The sequence below is a fragment of the Caretta caretta genome, chromosome 1, assembly GCF_965140235.1.
Source record: "Caretta caretta isolate rCarCar2 chromosome 1, rCarCar1.hap1, whole genome shotgun sequence".
Classification (NCBI taxonomy): domain Eukaryota; kingdom Metazoa; phylum Chordata; order Testudines; family Cheloniidae; genus Caretta; species Caretta caretta.
The window spans coordinates 307,557,791-307,578,264 of record NC_134206.1 but is presented as its reverse complement, the minus strand read 5'-3'; the positions used below and the strand labels follow the sequence as shown (position 1 = coordinate 307,578,264).

At 42.9% G+C, this 20,474-nt stretch overlaps 2 protein-coding genes across 8 annotated transcripts in view; both read left to right on the top strand.

The window, feature by feature from the left end:
* The window catches only part of ASZ1 (ankyrin repeat, SAM and basic leucine zipper domain containing 1), a 116,831-nt gene extending 115,782 nt beyond the window's left edge, over window positions 1-1,049 (top strand). For all 7 annotated transcript variants that reach the window (XM_048836153.2, XM_075124441.1, XM_048836154.2 and 4 more), the window contains one exon: window positions 567-1,049. In XM_048836153.2, the coding sequence (XP_048692110.1) occupies window positions 567-719 (153 nt within the window). In that variant the 3' untranslated portion in view covers window positions 720-1,049. The remainder of the gene's footprint in view (window positions 1-566) is intronic.
* A 16,075-nt stretch (window positions 1,050-17,124) lies between these two features.
* The window catches only part of WNT2 (Wnt family member 2), a 45,794-nt gene continuing 42,444 nt past the window's right edge, over window positions 17,125-20,474 (top strand). Inside the window, exon 1 of the mRNA XM_048836932.2 lies at window positions 17,125-17,373. Within this exon, the coding sequence (XP_048692889.2) occupies window positions 17,154-17,373 (220 nt within the window). The 5' untranslated portion in view covers window positions 17,125-17,153. The remainder of the gene's footprint in view (window positions 17,374-20,474) is intronic.

Below are 20,474 nucleotides of genomic sequence, written 5' to 3'. Positions count from 1 at the left end.
TTACGAGGGTAGAGTTATTATTTGTGGGGCCCAATCTTGTAAGGTGCGTAGCACCCTACAAACATAGGATCTCACCTATATGCTCACTATAGCTCTGCTGTTACAGGGAAGTCATTGGAAGCCTCTTTTTGACTAAATATATTTTTACAAATCATGACTCTTGTGATTAAATAGCAAAGGCCCTAATCAAATATTGGACATTATTAGTGTTTTTATAACAGGGTTGTTTTGCTGTTATAATGGTTCAAGATGTTTTCTAACAATTGTTAGTTTTGACTAGCCTTTAAGGAATTTTGTTTATTTACAAAAAGGTGTTGGTATTCATGCTTCTACTATTTTTATAGTATCGCTCTGTGAAATAGATAAGATAAAGACCCACTCCCACTCCCATTGAAATCTGTATAAGTTTTGCCATTGATTTTAATGGAAGCAAGATCAGGTCCAGGCTTTAACGAGAGTAAAATAACATGAATATCTACATTTATGTACTGTCTGAAATGCCTTTGTGTACTTAAGAAGTTCTCATATACTAACTATTTTGAATTATATATTTACATGAACTTCAGCTTCAAAATGAACAGAAGAATGACCCCACTCGTGTGCGACCCCTGGAAAAAACACCTACCTGGAAAAGTAGATTAATAAAAAGGGCAGCAGTAACCCTGTTTGGATTTGGATTTCTCTTTCTTATCACCAAATTAACCTTAAGGAAAGCCTGATTTTATGCATACTTCTAACAAACTTTTGTTCTCAAATATGATTCTGTTCAATGTATGGAACTACAAACCAATTTATAGTAAGAAAATATATTTGAAGAAGTACATTAAATTCTTCTTAGCTGCATTTCTGAAGAGTTTAAATTTTGTAATATTATAAATAATTTAGAAACAAAATAAAGGTTACAAATTCAGTGCAACCAATCATATTTATTTGTGTTTAAAGGTTTTCTTTACAAAATGGGTATTGCTTGTAAGTATAAACCTTTTCAAAGTTTTGTTTTTATATTTCACCTTTGTAAGAAATAAAAACATAATTCTTATTGCTTAGTACTTATTGCTAGTTTCTTTGCCCATTTATCTGTCATTTATGAATGTGGAACATTTTCAGTAGTTTGTCTGCTATATTGTTTATTAGTTATATATTTGCAACAATAGAGAAATTTAGTTTTGGAGGGCATTTTATCAAAACAATTAAGACAACTTAAGTAGACTTCCCTGAAGACATTCTGTATTTTATCATGCAGTATAGTTTCACATCAAAAAATATTTTCCTGTGGTTACTATGCCTTTATTTCTTATTTGTTTACCACCAACAATATTGTAGGGATCTTGTCAAGCATTTAATCATGAAGCATCAATTTGATTTTCCTACCCCACCTCAGTGAGTACTTTCATATCCAGTGCTACAAAACAGTAGATATCATTTAAATGTTTAACGTTTGAATGGCACACTTTAGTTTTAGTAAAACTTTTTTGTAGTTCAATATTGTAAAGGTTGAATAGATCATAAACACAACAAACTGTTGAGCAAGGTTGAGATGACTAGAACCAGATCAAGCTACCATGTTCACACAGGTATCAAAACCATGTTATGTAGAACTGTGTAAATCTATATATAGATTACAAACTGGATAAATAGGGATGTTGGTTACAAGGTTCTAGCACAGCTATCCAGATTATTGTAGACAAGGATTTTTCTCCTTGAACTGTGCTATCCAAACCATGGCTAAACTGATCCCTTGCCCCAGGTAGATACATCAATATTAGCATATTCAACACCATTTGTTAACAACATTTACAGATTTACTGGTGCTCAAAAGGATTTAAATGGTAGGGATTCAGAAAAGTTTGCTGCATGTTTCTACATGCCCATAGCTCTTTACTACAACAGCTCCATATGTATGATCAAGAACTCTGCATAGAATCTTCCTCAATGTGTGCGTTTTAGTGTCTTCAGTGAGTGTTTCTACCCGTTCTCCATCCTGGTTACGAAAACCTTTATTTCCTCATAAGTGGTTGGTGTTATAAATATTAACATACACAGTTGATTCTTGTAGTAATTTACATCTTGTAATTCTTTCCATACCTTCTTGTTACAAATGGGGAGCATTCTCCCCTAATGGGATGGGGTTAAGGAGACACAGCCTAGAAAACTTCAGAGTCCTTGATTCTGTGTGAAATCGAACTCTAGCCCTTTGGGTTTCAGGGTTGTAGTGCAGAGACCGGTCGTTCCCTGTCCCTATTGCCCCATCCTCTCCAAGGAGAGTACGAGGCAAGTTAAGGAAATTAATGCTGCTTTGAGCATTATTCTTTATCCTCAGCTCCTTTGCAGATTACTGCTTTGAAACTACATTAGGTAGTAGGTTTACTTCAGTATACTTAATTGCTCCTCCTATTGTCCTAGTCTCTTCTTCAACTAACAGAACTCCAGCCATGTGGCTTATCAGGAGGAAGGGAAAGCCTACAGCACAACTCTTCCATATGCACAGCCACTCACCAGCTTTAGTTTCCCTCTGCCACCAAAAATGGAGGAGTGCATCCAGCTGTAGCCCAGTCGATTTGAACCAGCAAGCCTTGAAGAAGGAATTTTGTGGGATCTAGCTGTCACAATTGCCACTTTTATCTTACAAGCAGTTTCTCTTGCACCAATACCATTTCTGTGATATCACCTAGCAGTCACCAAAAAACCTTTGAATAGAAATGGGAAACAGTGTTATGTATGCAATATTTATTTTCTTTGCTGCTGAAAACAAGGTCATCACTAAAACTGTTCTCCCAACTAGCTTGCAACATCGAAATGCCAAAGTTCTTCACATCTGTGATTTACCCATTTACAGATTATCATCCTCTTAAATATAGATGGAGTTTTGAAATTTGCAGTAGCTGCATCTGTTTGAATGTTTTTCTTTTGTTTTTAGTGTTTAGAGTCTCATATTTCATGGTATTTTGCACACACATACTTTGGAACTTAAGATGTTAGAATACTTTTCAAAGAGTAATTAATCTCATGGATACTCCCTGAGAGAGGTTGTTTTACTTTACAGAAGGACAACTGAGGCACAGAGAGGTTACATGACACAATCCAAACTGTCTGTGATAGAGCCAGGTACAAAGCTCAGAACTCCTCACTCACATTTTAGTGGTGCAACCACTATACCATTTTCTCTCATTTATATTTCATTGCCATCTCAGACACTAACTAAAAGAAGACTTTTCCCCCAAAAATTTTGTGGAAGAAAATTAACTTCTCAATTGAGACCGTTAATATGCTGCACTTCCGGCCATAATTTTAAAAAGAAAACCCCTCCAGAAAATAGTTTTGTCAGTATTTCTGTTATAATCCTTTAAGTATAATAGCATGAATGACATAAAATACATATGAAGAAAAGCCATATTAAAGCAAAGATCATAGTTATGGATAAGTGTTTTGTAATTAAAAGTTACTATAAAATTCTTTTCAGAAACCAATTCTAGGTTGTAAATTCTACTAAACTGATTTTATATAGATGAAGTCAACAGAAAGGTAATTCTTTCTTTAAATAAATTCCAGATGTCTTCATTTAATTACTTCACTTTCGTGCAAATTAGAAAACACAATAGTGCCCTGGTACCTGATATAGATACACCTTAGAAAATTGGGTTGACAACCATAAACACTGAATCTGTATTGGTTGAAACTTTAGTTTAATCCGTTGCAGACTTCATAGATAAATAATCAGTTACAAGGTAAATAATTGTACTCTGCAAAAGTTACCTCTTATTTTCTTCTGTATAAATTAGCTTTGATGAGAGTGTAGTTATTGAAGTTAGCCTGAGTCTTATCTTTGTGAATTAACAGAGAGAGACTGTCTTATTACTAGTTTACATGTTGCTAGTCATGTTTGCAATTTCTAATTAATATACCTGATCTTGCCTCAGTAAATAACCCAGTAAAACATTGAAAGGATATGAGTCAAAATGCCCATCCTTCATATAAAGCATCTATTTCATATCCAACTCATAAGAAATATTAATTACATAAATTGTTTTGTTATTGTTAAGCAATCCTGCAAATTACATCTGTGAGCAGTTACTCCCTGTGAAATCCTCAGGTTCCCATTTGCTTTTCAAATTATTTGATAAAGAAAATGTTGATCATTTTAATAGAAACACCACTTAGGTAGAAGTACAGATTTTTTTTTCTTTCTCCCCTCCTCCCATCCAGTTGCTTATACTGCTCAAGATCGCTGTGCAGAGCAACATATACTAGGTAAGGGAAACAGGAATCCTGGAACAATGACAATGAATTGTCTGAAACTTCAGTTATCAGGGTCACAAAGGCTGTAGTATGGGGGAGGAGAGTACTTAATTTTGAGGGCAAGACTAAAACTGATCTTTGGTTATTATCTTCCACCGTATCACCATATGAAGTTGCATTTAATTTCCTCATCTCAAATTACTGTTTATTAAACCGTGCACTTCAGGTCCATTATGCTCCCTCTTCTCAGGGAGAGTTTTGCTAATTTCTTTGTCTGTTTTAGTCATTGTTGTGTCTAAATCATCTTCTCAAACATACCTATAAGGGGGGGGGGAACTCTGAGTGAAGAGGCCACTTGGAAATCTAGCCCCAAGTCATGCTGTCTTTAAATTCTGAACCATTTAGTTTCACTGTGGGTGATTTCAGTTAGAAACAATCCTGCTGAGAGATTTTATTCCTTAAAGTATTGAACCAAAGTCACTATCTTGCAACCATAGTAATAATACATTGCTTTGCACTTCTAAGAGGTTGCTGGAGATAAGGTGCTAAAGAGCTTTGCATACATTAATTAGTTAAGCCACATAATACCCCTGTAAAGTAAAATGGAGTTGTAAATTGAGGCACAGGGCGGCTGAGTGAATTGACCATGTTCAACTGTGGCCAGATTTTTAAAGTTATTTAGGTGCCTGGTGTGATTTTTCAATAATGCTTAGGCACCTAACTCCTTTTGATTTCTGCACCTAGGTGTCTGAAAATCCCATTAATCTATCTGCATTTTTAGGCACCTTACATATCTTTAAAAATCTGGCCCCTGGCAATTTGGTGATGGTCTGGAAATAGGAGTCCTGACCTCCAGTTCTGTCCTAGGGACAGAGGACACTGCATTTTCAAAGCTACATTTATTGTTGAATGTATAGATCTAAGCAAAGGAAACACAAAAAAACTATATTTCCACAACAGGGTCACTGAGTAGTGCTCTTTCTGAGAGGTTTGTCTCAGAGGTACTTTACTGTTCAACAGTGGATCAAAATGTTAATGTTTAGAAAAACAGTCTTGTTTTGTAGTAGGCTGGGACACTGCTCCCCAACCTGTGGCATAATTCTTTGCCCTGACTTAACAGTTCAACCTACTCTGAAGGGAGCGGGAAAAGTAGCCGTCTGTAACCAAGGCTACATAAGGAAATGCCCAGTCCCTGTCCTGTCAGTCGTGGCTGCAAGGTGACAAACAAGTATAGAATTTATATTAATTCTCAGGTTTTTTTCCATTTCTGCTACTATTTTTCCAACAATTTAGCAGAAGAATAAGAGGGAAAAACAACAGGCACAGATCACTGTGCTCTTGTGCTTGATTCCTCTGTCTGACCAAGTACAAGATTCAGAGTAGCAGACGTGTTAGTCTGTAGCCGCAAAAAGAACAGGAGTACTTGTGGCACCTTAGAGACTAACAAATTTATTAGAGCATAAACTTTTGTGGGTTAAAACCCACTTCATCGGATGCATAGAATGGAACATATAGTAAGAAGATATATAGATACACATACACACACACAGAAGGTGGAAGTTGCCATACAAACAATAAAAGGCTAATTAAGATGAGCTATTATCAGCAGGAGAAAAAAACTTTTGTCATGATAGTCAAGGTGGCCCATTTAGACAGTTGACAAGAAGGTGTGAGGATACTTAACATGGGGAAATAGATTCAATATGTGTAATGACCCAGCCACTCCCAGTCTCTATTCAAACCCAAGTTAATGGTATCTAGTTTGCATATTAATTCAAGCTCAGCAGTTTCTCATTGGAGTCTGTTTTTGAAGCTTTTCTGTTGCAAAATTGCCACCCTTGTAGTCTGTTTTGCCTTCCTTTTCCTCCTGCCTTTTTAGTTCCCAAACTCCGCCAGACCATCCACCAGTTTGCATTTTTGCTGACAGCTACTCTTACGGAGCATATATCTGCTCCTGCCTCCTTATTTCTTTCATCTGCAAAAAGGTTCTGAAAAACTATAGGTAATTTTTTTCCTCACTTGTAGAGGTTCTTCCACCTCCTGCATCCCTGTTAAAGTGCTCCAGACATGCCCTTGGGCCTTATTCGCATTGCTGTTTCCAGCCAGTGGGAAGCTGTGATGGCCTTAGATCTCCAACCTCAGTGTTCTCTCCTTATTTTGCAAAAGTCATTTTGTATTAAAGGTTTCAGAGTAACAGCCGTGTTAGTCTGTATTCACAAAAAGAAAAGGAGTACTTGTGGCACCTTAGAGACTAACCAATTTATTTGAGCATGAGCTTTCGTGTGCTACAGCATCCGATGAAGTGAGCTGTAGCTCACGAAAGCTCATGCTCAAATAAATTGGTTAGTCTCTAAGGTGCCACAAGTACTCCTTTTCTTTTTGTATTAAAGCTATCACATGGGGGGGAGTAGTAATGATTCTTCCCCCCTCTGGCTTTCTGCCCCCCTCGGGGGTGCTTTGATATTTAAGAGCAGAAGGGAATCTTTTCTGATCAACACCAACTGGTCTTGCCAGTCCTGTAAAGGAAAATGTGCTTTGGACCTTTCTTTGTCTCCTCCTCATGTGGGTTTTCATGTACCTTTGCTAGGCTAACAGAAGGGTATCTTTTGAGCCTAGAGATTCCCTCTATCCCTAGATATCTGTCAGCCAGCATCACTACAGAGGCCTATTTTTGGAGACATTTTTAACTATTGGTTTGGGGGGGGGGTGCTAATGTTATGCTCATGAACTTTTAAAGATCAAATTTGTCTTTTCCTGCTCAGAGAAAGGGAAAAGGATTCTTGACCTTCTCGACCAGTTTGAAATGAGATCACTGGCAGGCAGGAGGAAGGTATCAAATGAGTGAACATTAGGATCAAGACAGCCAGTGTGGTTTTTTTCTATTTTAAATAAGATCAAGTGTAGTATATTTCAGTTGCAGCTGGAAGGTTACTTTGAATTGTTCTACTACACATAGGTTGTATATTTAAGTTATGCAAGGGTGCCTAGAGCATGCAAATAGGCACCTTTTTTAGCAATTCTATACATCCAAATACACAAATGATGTTGAATTAGCTAGATACAGTAGTCCCACTCTGGGTAAGGTGTGTTGTTCAGCATCCTTCTATTATGATCTCTCCCCACAAAAGCCTGTGCTTGGTCAGGCACTATGCATTGCAAAGGTGCTGTGCCTTGTTCTGTGGCACTCCACATTTCTGAAAACCAGGCCACCTTTATTTAAGTGCTTACGTAGAGATTGAGGTGCTTAACTCCTGATGCTCATATTTCAAAATCTGGTCCTAATGCCATAGAGCAGATCAGCAAAGACAAACGATTCAATGTCCCATCCTTTCCTCATAGTGCACAATGTGAGCAGAATAAACCCTTTCAATTGATGTAAAATTTTTTGCGTGCACAGCATAATCAGAAAGAGCAATTATGTTATCATAAATCCAATATGTCAAAATCCAAAACAGAGTCAGGGATTGTAATACAGCAATAATTAAATGCACAAAGTGATACTTCAATCAAACACTTTAAAAAAGGGAAGAAGGAGGATCCTGGGAACTACAGACCAGTCAGCCTCACCTCAGTCCCTGGAAAAATCATGGAGCAGGTCCTCAAGGAATCAATTCTGAAGCACTTAGAGGAAAGTGATCAGGAACAGTCAGCATGGATTCACCAAGGGAAAGTCATGCCTGACTAATCTAATTTCCATCTATGACGAGATAACTGGCTCTGTGGATGAGGGGAAAGCGGTGGACGTGTTGTTCCTTGACTTTAGCAAAGCTTTTGACATGTCTCCCACAGTATTCTTGCCAGCAAGTTAAAGAAGTATGGTCTGGATGAATGGACTATAAGGTGGATAGAAAGTTGGCTAGATTGTCGGGCTCAACGGGTAGTGATCAATGCCTCCATGTCTAGTTGGCAGCCGGTATCAAGTGGAGTGCCCCAAGGGTCGGTCCTGGGACCGGTTTTGATCAATATCTTCATAAATGATCTGGAGGATGGTGTGGATTGCACCCTCAGCAAGTTTGCGGATGACACTAAACTGGGAGGAGAGGTAGATACGCTGGAGGGGAGGGATAGGATACAGAGGGACCTAGACAAATTGGAGGATTGGGCCAAAAGAAATCTGATGAGGTTCAACAAGGACAAGTGCAGAGTCCTGCACTTACGACGGAAGAATCCCATGCACTGCTACAGACTAGGGACTGAGTGGGTAGGGCAGCAGTTCTGCAGAAAAGGACCTAGGGGTTACAGTGGACGAGAAGCTGGATACGAGTCAACAGTGTGCCCTTGTTGCCAAGAAGGCTAACGGCATTTTGGGCTGTATAAGTATGAGCATTGCCAGTAGATCGAGGGACGTGATCATTCCCCTCTATTTGACATGGGTGAGGCCTCATCTGGAGTACTGTGTCCAGTTTTGGGCACCACACTACAAGAAGGATGTGGAAAAATTGGAAAGAGTCCAGCGGAGGGCAACAAAAATGATTAGGGGACTGGAACACATGACTTATGAGGAGAGGCTGAGGGAACTGGGATTGTTTTGTTTTTGGAAGAGAAGAATGAGGGGGGATTTGATAGCTGTTTTCAACTACCTGAAAGGGGGTTCCAAAGAGGATGGATCTAGACTGTTCTCAGTGGTAGCTGATGACCGAACAAGGAGTAATGGTCTCAAGTTGCAGTGGGGGAGGTTTAGGTTGGATATTAGGAAAAACTTTGTCACTAGGAGGGTGGTGAAACACTGGAATACGTTACCTAGGGAGGTGGTGGAATCTCCTTCCTTAGGTATTTTTACGGCCAGGCTTGACAAAGCCGTGGCTGGGATGATTTAGTTGGGGATTGGTCCTGCTTTGAGCAGGGGGTTGGACTAGATGACGACCTGAGGTCCCTTCCAACCCTGATATTCTATGATTCTATGAAACACTAGAGTGTGCAGAAGAAACATCTTTTACCAGGAGTAGTCCTACCAGAATAAAGCAGAAAATAAAAATCCTAAGCCTAAAAAATTCAAAATTTCACAAGACTCTACTTACTCTAGAAGGCTGAAGATATTTACATAGTTAGTTTTAACACAATTTTCAGAAGTAGGTTTTGACACTGCCACCCTCCATTTCATTTAGTGTCAGTGTCTTCAGATCTTCCATTCTAATCCAAAAAGAAAAGGAGTACTTGTGGCACCTTAGAGACTAACCAATTTATTTGAGCATGAGCTTTCGTGAGCTACAGCTCACTTCTGATGAAGTGAGCTGTAGCTCACGAAAGCTCATGCTCAAATAAATTGGTTAGTCTCTAAGGTGCCACAAGTACTCCTTTTCTTTTTACGAATACAGACTAACACGGCTGTTCCTCTGAAACCTGTCATTCTAATCCATTCATTCGTGTCAGTTACATTAACAAACTCTTGTAGAGTGCCAGAACACTTACGCAGCATCTTTAAACTATGGATTATTGCTGTTTGAGACAGTTCTAGGTTTCATGGAGGAGAGAAAAGATGACCCCTCTCCACAGTCTTCCCTAGCTGTTCACCTGGGCTGCAGTCTAGACAGGTCTTTCAGGGAAGAGGGATTTGAAAGGGGGGATTGTTCTACTGGCTGCCTGACTTTCTCCTGCCATGGTTACTGTTATCACCTCATCTCTGGCTTAATTAATATTGCTTCTCTCCAGTCTGCCTAAAATACTGCTGCTATTTTCCTCCTTGCTCATTTGATCTGACCATGTCACTACTCTTTCCGGATCCCTAAATTGTCAATGTTTTGCCCACTGAAGATTAGCCTGCTCATCTGCACTTGCAGGTCCTGCCCAGCTTTGCCTTCTCTACATCCTGGATATTGTTTCTTATTGCTTCCTTATCCCTTCACTCTGCCAGGGATTACCTCACTCTCCTATCTTTACACCATCATTCATGCTCTCTTTATGCATCTGAAGCAAGTTTTATATATCTGGAAATATGGAGGCTGCCTACTGGTGGCACAGATAGTGTGTGATTCATAACTTCTCAGTGTGGATAAATGGAGCCTATACACTCCAAAAGCTTGCTCTAATGTTACTTTGTGTCAGTAATTTTGAAATCCAAGCTATGCTATATCAGGTTTCTGGATGTTCCTTTCAGTTGGAAGGAAATGAAATGCAAAACGAACATTTCCTTCTGAACTGTTAAATCTTACACTTGACCCACTAATTTGTTTGTGATCTGAAGAAATCAGACTTCAGAGTAGGATGATGTATGTTTGTTTGAGATGGGCTTTTTCATACATCCCATTTCAGTGCTACAATTCTTTGCTGGCCATGTTTAATTTTAAAGATGCTTGTTTAGCTCCTAAGTAATCAGAAGTATTCATAGTAGTAAATTCATCATACCCTATATTCGGTGTTCCAAAGAACTACGTTTGCCAAGTTTCAATTCTATTATGCATTATGCATCTAGATCCTTAATGATTTGCATTTCAAATAAATGAATTTAGCATTCAGGAAAAGTGTTAATTGATAGCCCAGAATACTGAAGCCCTTTATCCCAACAGCTATCACAATGGCTTCCCTTCCCTGCCCCACAAATGTTCCTTAACCATGGACTGGACTGACCGGGTGTAGAGCAGAGGGGCGGTATTTCATTTTCTAGGACCCTCAGCTGGGATTGAAATCAGTGTAAATTGTTAAAATGGCTTTGTGACATAGACACATGCTTTCTAGGAACTCAGCTCACACTAATAGGGCCACCAAACAGTCTTCAGAATCTAATGACTTCAAGTTACAAGCAAAGGGGGCTGGATTTAAACGAGTTATCTTGATAAAGACTTCATCGCCCACAGCAAATCCCTTCAGGCCATCAGTCCTCCATAGTAGACTTGCTTTAATATTGCTGTTTTTCTCTGAAACATTTACAGTAGAGCCTCAGAGTTATGAACACCAGAGTTACAAACTGACTGGTCAACCACACACCTCCAATGAAGTGAGCTGTAGCTCACGAAAGCTTATGCTCAAATAAATTTGTTAGTCTCTAAGGTGCCACAAGTCCTCCTTTTCTTTTTGCGGATACAGACTAACATGGCTGCTACTCTGAAACCTGACACCTCATTTGGAACCAGAAGTATGCAATCAGGCAGTTGCAGAGACATCCCCTTCTCTCCCCCCCCCCCCCCCAAAAAAAAAAAAAAACCAGTACGGTAGTGTGTTTAAAGTAAACTACTAAAAAATGGGAAAGTTAACAAAAATATTTTAAGGAAACTTTCTATACCTGTTTCATTTAAGTTAAAATGGTCAAAAGCAGCATTTAAATTCTGCATAGTAAAGTTTCAAAGCTGTATTAAATCAAAGTTCAGTTGTATGCTTTTGAAAGAACCACCATAATGTTTTGTTTGAGCCTTTCAGAGTTACGAACAGCCTTCACTCCCAAAGTGTTCATACCTCTGAGGTTCTACGTATAGCATGTCCTACACTTGCCCTTTTGCAGATGAAGGAGTTTGAACCAACCCTGTTTATTGGCCATCTCTCTTTAGTGGGTGCTTGTGCCAAAATGGGACCAAACTAAAGGAAGGGGAACTCAGTTGTACAAGGGAGAGTCAAGGCCAAAGCGCTGTTTAAGGCTCTCATGGCTGCCCGGGGACTGCGTAGGGCACCATGATGGCTAGGGCGGCCCTGGGTTAGGGAAATCTGCTCTATACAACGTTGAGCTTATCACATCCAAAGAGAGAAAGGGGCAGCTCCTGCCTTGTTTCTCACGCCCATGTACAATCACTCATTTAGTGAGACATGACTGTTACTACAAAGACAGGAACTCACATTTTCTTCCATTACACCGGCGTAAAATGAGCAATTCCACTGAAGTGCATCAGGATTTATGCTGGCCTACCTGAGCTCAGGAGCTGCCCCTGGAGCAGTGATACACAGGGCCATGGGAACGTGGTCCCTGTTCAGTCTCAGGACAGTCTTGGTAGAAGGTAAGTGAACTCTGCCACTAAATGGTACGGGCACAAACCTGGAAAGCCCTAGTGTACCAACCTGGATTGCTTCCCAAAAGGAAATGTTACTTATAATCCATCCCCAGCAGGAAACCGATTTAAAAACATTTCAAAGGATCCTACGGATTTAGGCCCCCAAATCACATTAAAACGCAATGGATTGTGGGTGCTTCCCTCCCTTAGGCTCAAATCCCGGCCTAAAAAGCCCGCCCTCGTGTTTGTTTGTTTTTAAAGGGAGGGGGCTTGAGGAAAGAGGGGCAGGTAAGAAACAGGAGACAAGCAATGGCAAGACTATAACACCTGCCTTGTCTTCACCGGGAGTGTACCGTAGGCACCAGGTGGTAAGCACACACCCTTTGCCGAGTGGCGACTCCCGGGCAACAGCGGGCGGGTGCAAGCAGAGGGGGCTCTCCTGGGGTGGCGGCGGGAGAAGCGCAGGGGATGGTGGCTGGGGAGCAGGCTGCGGGAGGGAACCTGGCTCCTGCCCAGCAGTGTCTTTCCCTGTGTCTGATGTGTTCAGCCGCCTGCCTTTCTCCGGAAAGGTTTTATACTCTTACATTTAAAAAACCTCCATGGTCTCTCCTGAACTGGGGTTATCAGCCCCGGGGCTTTCGCAGCCCGCCTGCTTCTGGCGAGGTCATTTCTTCTGCCTCCCCATCGGGTGAACTGCGTCTCCCTTGGCCAGTCAGTCACTGCAGAGGACTGAGCGGCCGGATTTGTTCAGTCTGCCCCGGGTCTGGCTGCGCCAAGCTGGCTTGGCAGCTGGACACGGTTTCCTCTACCGTTATTTCTCGATGTACTCGCTGGCAGCGGAAAGCCCAGTTTCAGTTTAACAATTGCCATACGGAAGCCTTCAAATCCCTCCTCAGTGCCCTGGAGGATACAAACTTCCAGTTCCAGGGAAGCATCTTCACTTTCTGGTCTATGTAGATCCCTGCAGAGTTTCTCTGCTTGTAGGCTCCCGGCTCTAGTGCCTTGGTCGAGCTCGATCTCTGCCCGTCTCCAGCTGGCTAGAGGCACAGACTTGTGGGCTAGCTAGGAGTGATCGTTGATCGCTCCCTGCCCCTTTGGCTGAGCCAGATGATAAAATCCTGCTAGCAGCAAGGCCCGAGGTGCCTTTCCCTGCACCTCGCAGCGCCTGGGCTTCCCTCCCCTCTGAAAGCAGATGGGTGACGAATGCATTGATCATGCGGGGTGGGGGGTATAAACCTGTCTTGGGGTGGCAGCGACCAACTCCTGTTTCAGTTCCGCGGCATTTAAACTGGTGCGGTCGATTCTCACCCGGAATGATGCTTCAGGGGAAGAAATCTCTAGCCTGGACGAGATGCTGTAGCCCCGTCAAGCCTAGCGAGAAGTGGGCTTGCTTGGTTTTTCTCTGCTTCACTATCTTAGATAACAGCCTGCCCCAAGCCGACTGCCCTAGGACCTGGTCCAACTTCCATTGACATCAATGGAAAAAATCCCACTGACTGCAACAGGAGTTGGATCAGGTCCTAAATTTGCAATCCAGTCACCTTTCAGAGCGTTTATTCTCTCCGTCGCCCCACTCCCTTAGGGAAGTTTAATTTGATCTTCAATAGATGGTATTTGAACCCCTCCCCGCCAATTGCTTTGCAACAACAATTTAGTGAGAGATGGTCTGTTTGTCTGGGCAAAGTTTTAAACGTAATTTGAAAGAGACAATTGACCCGGACAGCTGTCTTGTTTCCAGGTGGCACTTGAAGGAGCTAAGCACAGTTATTAACGTGTGCTTAACTAAACGTGTGCAATATGGATGCTTGCTTGTGAACCGCTGTCATGTGAGCTGTCCTGACTATTTTCAATGTGTTTGTTTTTACCAGTTGTTCCCTGCCAGACTGTTGTCTGAAGAGTACAATTTGGAGTAGACTGTTAGGGTCAAAAGTCAGGTGGGAAGAGGAAGCTCCTTTGCTAGGAATCGGGGTAACATTTACACGAATAAGACCTCAGCGTGTTAAATAAAATGGTACCCAGTTTTAACACTTAAATGTGCTTGCTGCATTGTATTCTTCATTTCACCCGGTCTCTATTCTTTTACAGAATCACCTTGGTCAGTTACAGTTAGTGTCCTCAGATGTGAAGAATTTAGATCATTCCCCTTCCTAATTTCCTAGGGCTGAGATTATTAAGATAAACAAAAAACATGGAAATATTTTCTGTTTCTTATATATAATGTTACAGTCGAGTTGCATAGTTCATATGGCGTGTCTGTTCCTATCATACCATACACAGATGTGAAGGAAATACTAAAACATTATGTATTGATATCAAATATTGAGAAGTGCTAAGTATTTTCCGTTGTTTGGCGACTTCACTGCTGCATTCTCAATGGTAACGAATCCCGTGCAGTGTTTGGTAACTGTGCAGGGTTTGAACTAACTCTGTTTGGATTTAAGGTTATTGGAAAGCAACTGGCTCATCGGGATTCCTTCTCTAATCAGAGGTGTTACCTCCTCCAATGTCTCTTGACATCATTTCATCCATCAGAGTTAAGAAAGAGCGAAAGGCAGAACCCACCCAGTCTGTAAGCAACTCACACCAGCCCCTCAGATTTGCTCTGACTGCCGAAGAGCTGCATCAGGGCAAGGAAGAAGGATGAGAGCGGAATTGATCTTGTTGCCCCTCTTGAGGATGTGATTCTGGACAAATTGAGCAGACTCCGGAGTTCTGCACAGACACATTACAGAGCGTATCAGTAAATCTGACCCCTGGCAACCGTGACATGGGAATGGTGAGACTCTTGATCCAGTGAGGAGAGAAGCCCTCAAGGTGCATTTGCCTCTGTGTCAGTAGTTTTTGTTTCATGGGATTTCCTCCGCCCTTCGCATTAGAACTGATGAGGAGTGAAGTGTTTCTAATATGAACTTTCGCTTTGGGATCTGGTTTGCGGTTCCACTGATCTTGTTCTGGGAAACCCCAGAAGTCACTTCTTCGTGGTGGTAAGTTCTGCAGTTACAAGGGGTTATTTGCTCTTGGGTAAGGTGGGATAAAATTAATGGTAAACTAGAAGAATTGAACCCCCCCCCCTTTAATGATCACAGAAAAATTTATCGCTGCCGGCTGTTCAGATACAAAAACTCCAATGTTAAATCAATCCAAATTATCCTATGTCTTCTCTCAACTTCTCTTTTCCTTCCCAGCTCCCACTCCTCCGTCCCCGTCCTTAACAATTAAACGTCTGTCTTACTACATATCTAAGGAGGACTCTTTGATTTGAGGACTGATCAGAGCTTTTAGCTGGACAGTAACAGCTGAGTCAGTTGGAGGTTGATTAAAATACGCCCCGCAGAGCTCCTATCACCAACTATATATAGAATCCATGTAAGAATTGGCAGAAGGAAATGTATGAAGATATTGCTTTTGGCATGCAACAAGTTTTTGCATCGTTTCAGGTTCAAGGATATATCTGATTAATTCTCCTTTATTGAATATCCTTGCTCTTTTATTTACTTATTTTGCATGTAAAATGACAGCTGAAAATAAGCTTGTCAGAAAATCTCTGGGGTAACAACACACTGGCCAAACGAATCGATGAAAGTAAGAGGCATGGTGCAGTTTGTACTAGGACAAAGTTGCATACGTGTGTGTAACACACGTTTGTTTACTGCCTTCCCTCCATGTTCATTCCGTTACATGAATTGTCAGAATAGTCTAGAGCAGAATTTTGTTCAGACCCTCGATTCCCTCCAGCCCCTCCTCCAGGAGAAAAAAAAAGCTTCTCATCGCTGAACTAAAACCTCCAAATGAATAGTGGGGAAGCCTACAGGGACCACAGATCCTAGTTCAAAAGATATTTGTGCTGGTTGTGATACTTCTAAGCTAGCTGCAAAACACAAGGCTAATTAAGGGGGAGCCTAAATCAGAGATTTGCTTCAGAAAATGGGGTCTTAAAACAAAACAGACAAACCTCATTGAGGAAGAGGCGTTAAACTTCCCCTTGTAAACATAGTCACCAGGGAGTGCATTTAACGTTGACAGGGCTGACACTGGATCAAAGGTTGATTTATCAGACTGGCCATTTTTCAATTCAATTGCTATTTCTGTTCCATAGGTGCATAAACATTATTCATTGCAAGGACTTTTTGTCACGTTGTCTTTTACCTGTTACCGAAAATCTATATATTTTTTGCAAATAACAGCTTTAACGATTCGATGATCATATAAACTAATGAAAACGCAGAAAAAAAGACATTTGCTCCTGTTTGATCGCTTGAAAAGTCAGCCATGGCGGTTTGGGTTTTATAAAAGGTACCTTTCTAAACATTTCAGGGCTAATAGCGAACATCTGGATACAGATGATGATGTAATTTAAGAACAAAAATGACAAAAACCAAAGTAAGGCGCTATAAAGGAGTTTTTGGTTCTTCCCAAGGCTCGGCAGGAATTACACAGCAGGCAAACGATTTTGAAAGGATTTCTACCAAAAAAGCAAATGCGGCTGTCAATTAGACTACATTAAACGGGCTCCGGAAGAGAGGCTGATCAGAATGTAGGCCCAGCAAGAGCCGACTTAGCCAGCCGCTCTGCGGCCTTTGCTCCTTGGAGGAGAATAAGGGGAAGGCGGAGGGATCCCAACTGAGCACTGAAAGCCGCACCGGCTCCTGGCAAACAGCCAGGCAGAAGGGCCCGTATCCCTGTACCAGTCCCACTCTGCTCTCCCTGATAGCTCAGCCCCGCTCTGCAGTCAGTGCCCCCCCCCCAGTAACTCCCCGTTCCCAGCCAGGGTCTCTCCAACAGTTCCCCATGCAGTGCCCTTCCCAGGAGCTCCCCACTCCCAGGAACTGCCCATCTCCAGTCGGTGCCCTCCTCCTAGCTCATCCTCCCCCTCTGCAGTAGCTCCCCCCGGTCCGTGCCTGCCCCCTCCGCCCCAGCTGAGCCTGTCCCCACACGCATCGTCGCTCGCCCGCGGGCCCCACTCCTCGCCCCCGCTGCCTGTGCGCCTTTGCTCCCCGCAGGTACATGGGGGCGGTGGGCTCGTCGCGGGTGATGTGTGACAACGTGCCGGGCTTGGTGAGCCGGCAGCGGCAGCTGTGCCAGCGGCACCCCGAGGCCATGCGCTCCATCGGGCTGGGCGTGGCGGAGTGGACGGCGGAGTGTCAGCACCAGTTCCGCCAGCACCGCTGGAACTGCAACACCCTGCACCGGGACCGGAGCCTCTTCGGCAGGGTCCTGCTGCGCAGTAAGTACCCGGCCACACGGGGGCGCTGCGGCCCGCGGACCCGGCCACGGCTCCCCAGCGCGCGGCCCGCCCGCCAGCGCCGCCGGCTCGGTCTGCTGGGGGACCAGTGAGGCGCCCCCGCCTGGGGCATGCGCGAGTCACCACTCGGGGAGCAGGCGGGATCCCTGTCCCCGGCGGGGTGGGGAGGCGGAACAGGCGGGATCCCTGTCCCCTGTGGGGGGAAGAGCAGGTGGGATCCCTGTTCCCTGCGGGGGGGGGGGGGGAGAGCGGGCGGTATCCCTCTCCCCGGCAGCGGGGAGCAGGAGGGATCCTTGACCGTGGAAGAGGCAGACCAGGCGGGATCCCTGTCCCTGGGGGGAGGCGGGGAAGGAGGAGGGATCCCTGCTCCTGGCGGACAGTTGAATTGCACACGGCACACGGGGGCTCACACGATCTATGTGCCAGCACGTGCGGAGAAAGTCGGAGACGCCGCCGCAGCAGCCCATGTGCCCTAAGGGGCTCCGCCCAGAACGGGAGACTGGTCTGTCCTCAGCTGCTCCGCTCACTCATTCGTGGAGAGACCTGAGGCAGCGTGACACCGACACGCGTGCTCTTCGGAGAGCTGGCTGCAGCCTAGCTGTCCCTGTGTGTGTTGATGTGTGTGACATCTGTTCCCCCCGGCCACCCAACCCTTCCCCTAGAGCCAGTACTGGGTCCAGATGGCAGTCCAGTGCGGGGTGCTTCGCTGGGCCCCTGCAGGCAAGTGGGTGCTGACGAGGGAGCCCGGCTGGGGAAGGCCCTGGCCTGGCTGATCTTGCCACTCCTGAGGGGCCAGAATAATTCCCTGCCCTGAGACCAGACCTGGCTGCACTGCTGGCCATGGGGAGTTGGGGGCCCAGGGTTGGGTGGGAGAGCTGTGTGGTACAGCATGGGCCTGCCCCAGGGAAAGGGGCACGCTGGCAGCACTGGGCTGGGTGGTTGCCCCATTGCCACTGGCCAGCCGCTCGCTTCAGGGACCGACCCCCTTGCACCATGCTCCATTGCCCTCAGGGGGGCCCACAAATATGTTTGGCGGTGAGCCCATAAAAGGTTAATCCGGCCTTCCTTAAAGCCAGGAAGCCTGATCTGCTGTTCCCCTCTGACGCTTAGCAGAGTGTGTTGCACTAATGCTACCATGTAATCATCCGGCCCCTGGGATGGGAGGCGGCCAAAAGTACAGCACAGCGTCTCTAGGCTTCCCTGGGGGCGTGATCATCCCACCATTACCCTCCCCAAGAGTTAATTCATTGCGATTATAAATGTGTCCTGGGAGTACTTCTGAACGCGCTGAAAGCACTAAACGCTCCCTGGCTCCACCTAGAGCTCAGCGGGCCACTTAAACATTGTCACCAGCGAATCAGCCTCACGTGCTTTTTGTCTTCAGAAAAGCTTTACCCGTAACCTTGGTGACGGCTGCTTGGAGTTGTTAGCTACATTTCCCACAGCCCACAAACCATTAAGTGCCTTACAGAGTGTTGTTAAAACTGACCATGTTTGAAACATGAGAGTAGCGCCTGTGAAATGTTTCTCGATTTATTTCTTTAAAACAATAGTTGTTTGAAATCTTTGGATCATAAATCAGAAAAAAAATAATTAAGTCAATTTATGATAACCCACGAATAATGAAATTGACATGGGGATTCATTAATTATATACTTTGGCACAGCTCCTCAGGTGGTGCATATTGTCACAACTCCATTGATTTTAATGCAGCTGTGATAATGTACATCAGCTGAGGATCTGCCCTTTTAAGTTAATTCTTAGCACTATTTTAAGCTTTGTCGTGGTATATAATTTCAGGGGATAATATTGTATTGTTCTGTGTCAGGCAAAGAATCAGCCAGTAGATAAGAAGCCTTGCTTTGTAGGTGCATACAATTGTTGGGTAACAAGTAAGATTAAATTTATGTAACCATATTATTATAAAATGTTGTTAGTCAACAAATATTTCTTCCAAGACAAATATACCAAAGCATGAAGAGTAGATGGCCTGTAAACCAGTCTCATGTATATATAACTGACTATCCTAGAGCACTATGCTTTGGCAAAACAAATGCATACTATATTAAACTTGCATCTTCCCTTTTGTAAGTAACTCAAATTTAGCTGCCAATTTTCTTTGTAAAAATGCTTAACTTCAAAACACAAGTGTGAAAGAGGACAATTAGAACCAAATTCTGCTGTTCTACTCACTTATGGCTATGATGATTAGGATGCACATGCGGGTGTGTATGAAAGTACTGAATATCATCTGTTGATGACAGGTCGGTGTAAGTAGAAACTGGAGTTAATATCGTTCCTGTTTAGTTAATATTAGAATTTTAGAATAGTAAAATTTAGTTAATATAATCACCATTAACTCATGCAATTAACTAAAAATATTAATCACAGTTTTAATTGCACTGTTAAACAATAGAATACCAATTGAAATTTATTAAATATTTTGGATGTTTTCTACATTGTCAAATATATTGATTTAAATTGCAACAGAGAATATAAAGTGTGCAGTGCTCACATTATATTATTATTTTTGATTACAAATATTTGCACTATAAAAATGATAAACAAAATAAATAGTATTTTGCCATTCACCTCATAGAAATACTGTAGTGCAATTTCTTTATTGTGAAAGTGCAATTTATAAAAGATTTTTGGTGACATAACTGCACTCAAAAAAACCCAAAACTTGTATGTAAAACTTTAGAGCCTACAAGTCCACTTAGTCTTACTTCTTGTTCAATCAATCGCTAAGACAAACAAGTTTGTTTATGTTTATGGGAGGTAATGCTACCTGCTTCTTATTTACAATGTCACCTGAAAGTGAGAACAGGCATTCGCATAGCACTTTTGTAGCCTGCATTGCAAGGTATTTACGTTCCAGATATGCTGAACATTCATATGCCCGTTTGTTCTTTGGTCACTGTTCCAGAGGACATGCTTCCATGTTGATGATGTTCGTTTAAAACAAATTCATTGATTAAATTTGTGACTGAACTCCTTGGGGTAGAGTTGTATGTCTCCTGCTGTTTTGTCTGTGTTTTACTCACATTCTGACATAATTTCATGCTATAGCATTCTCGGAT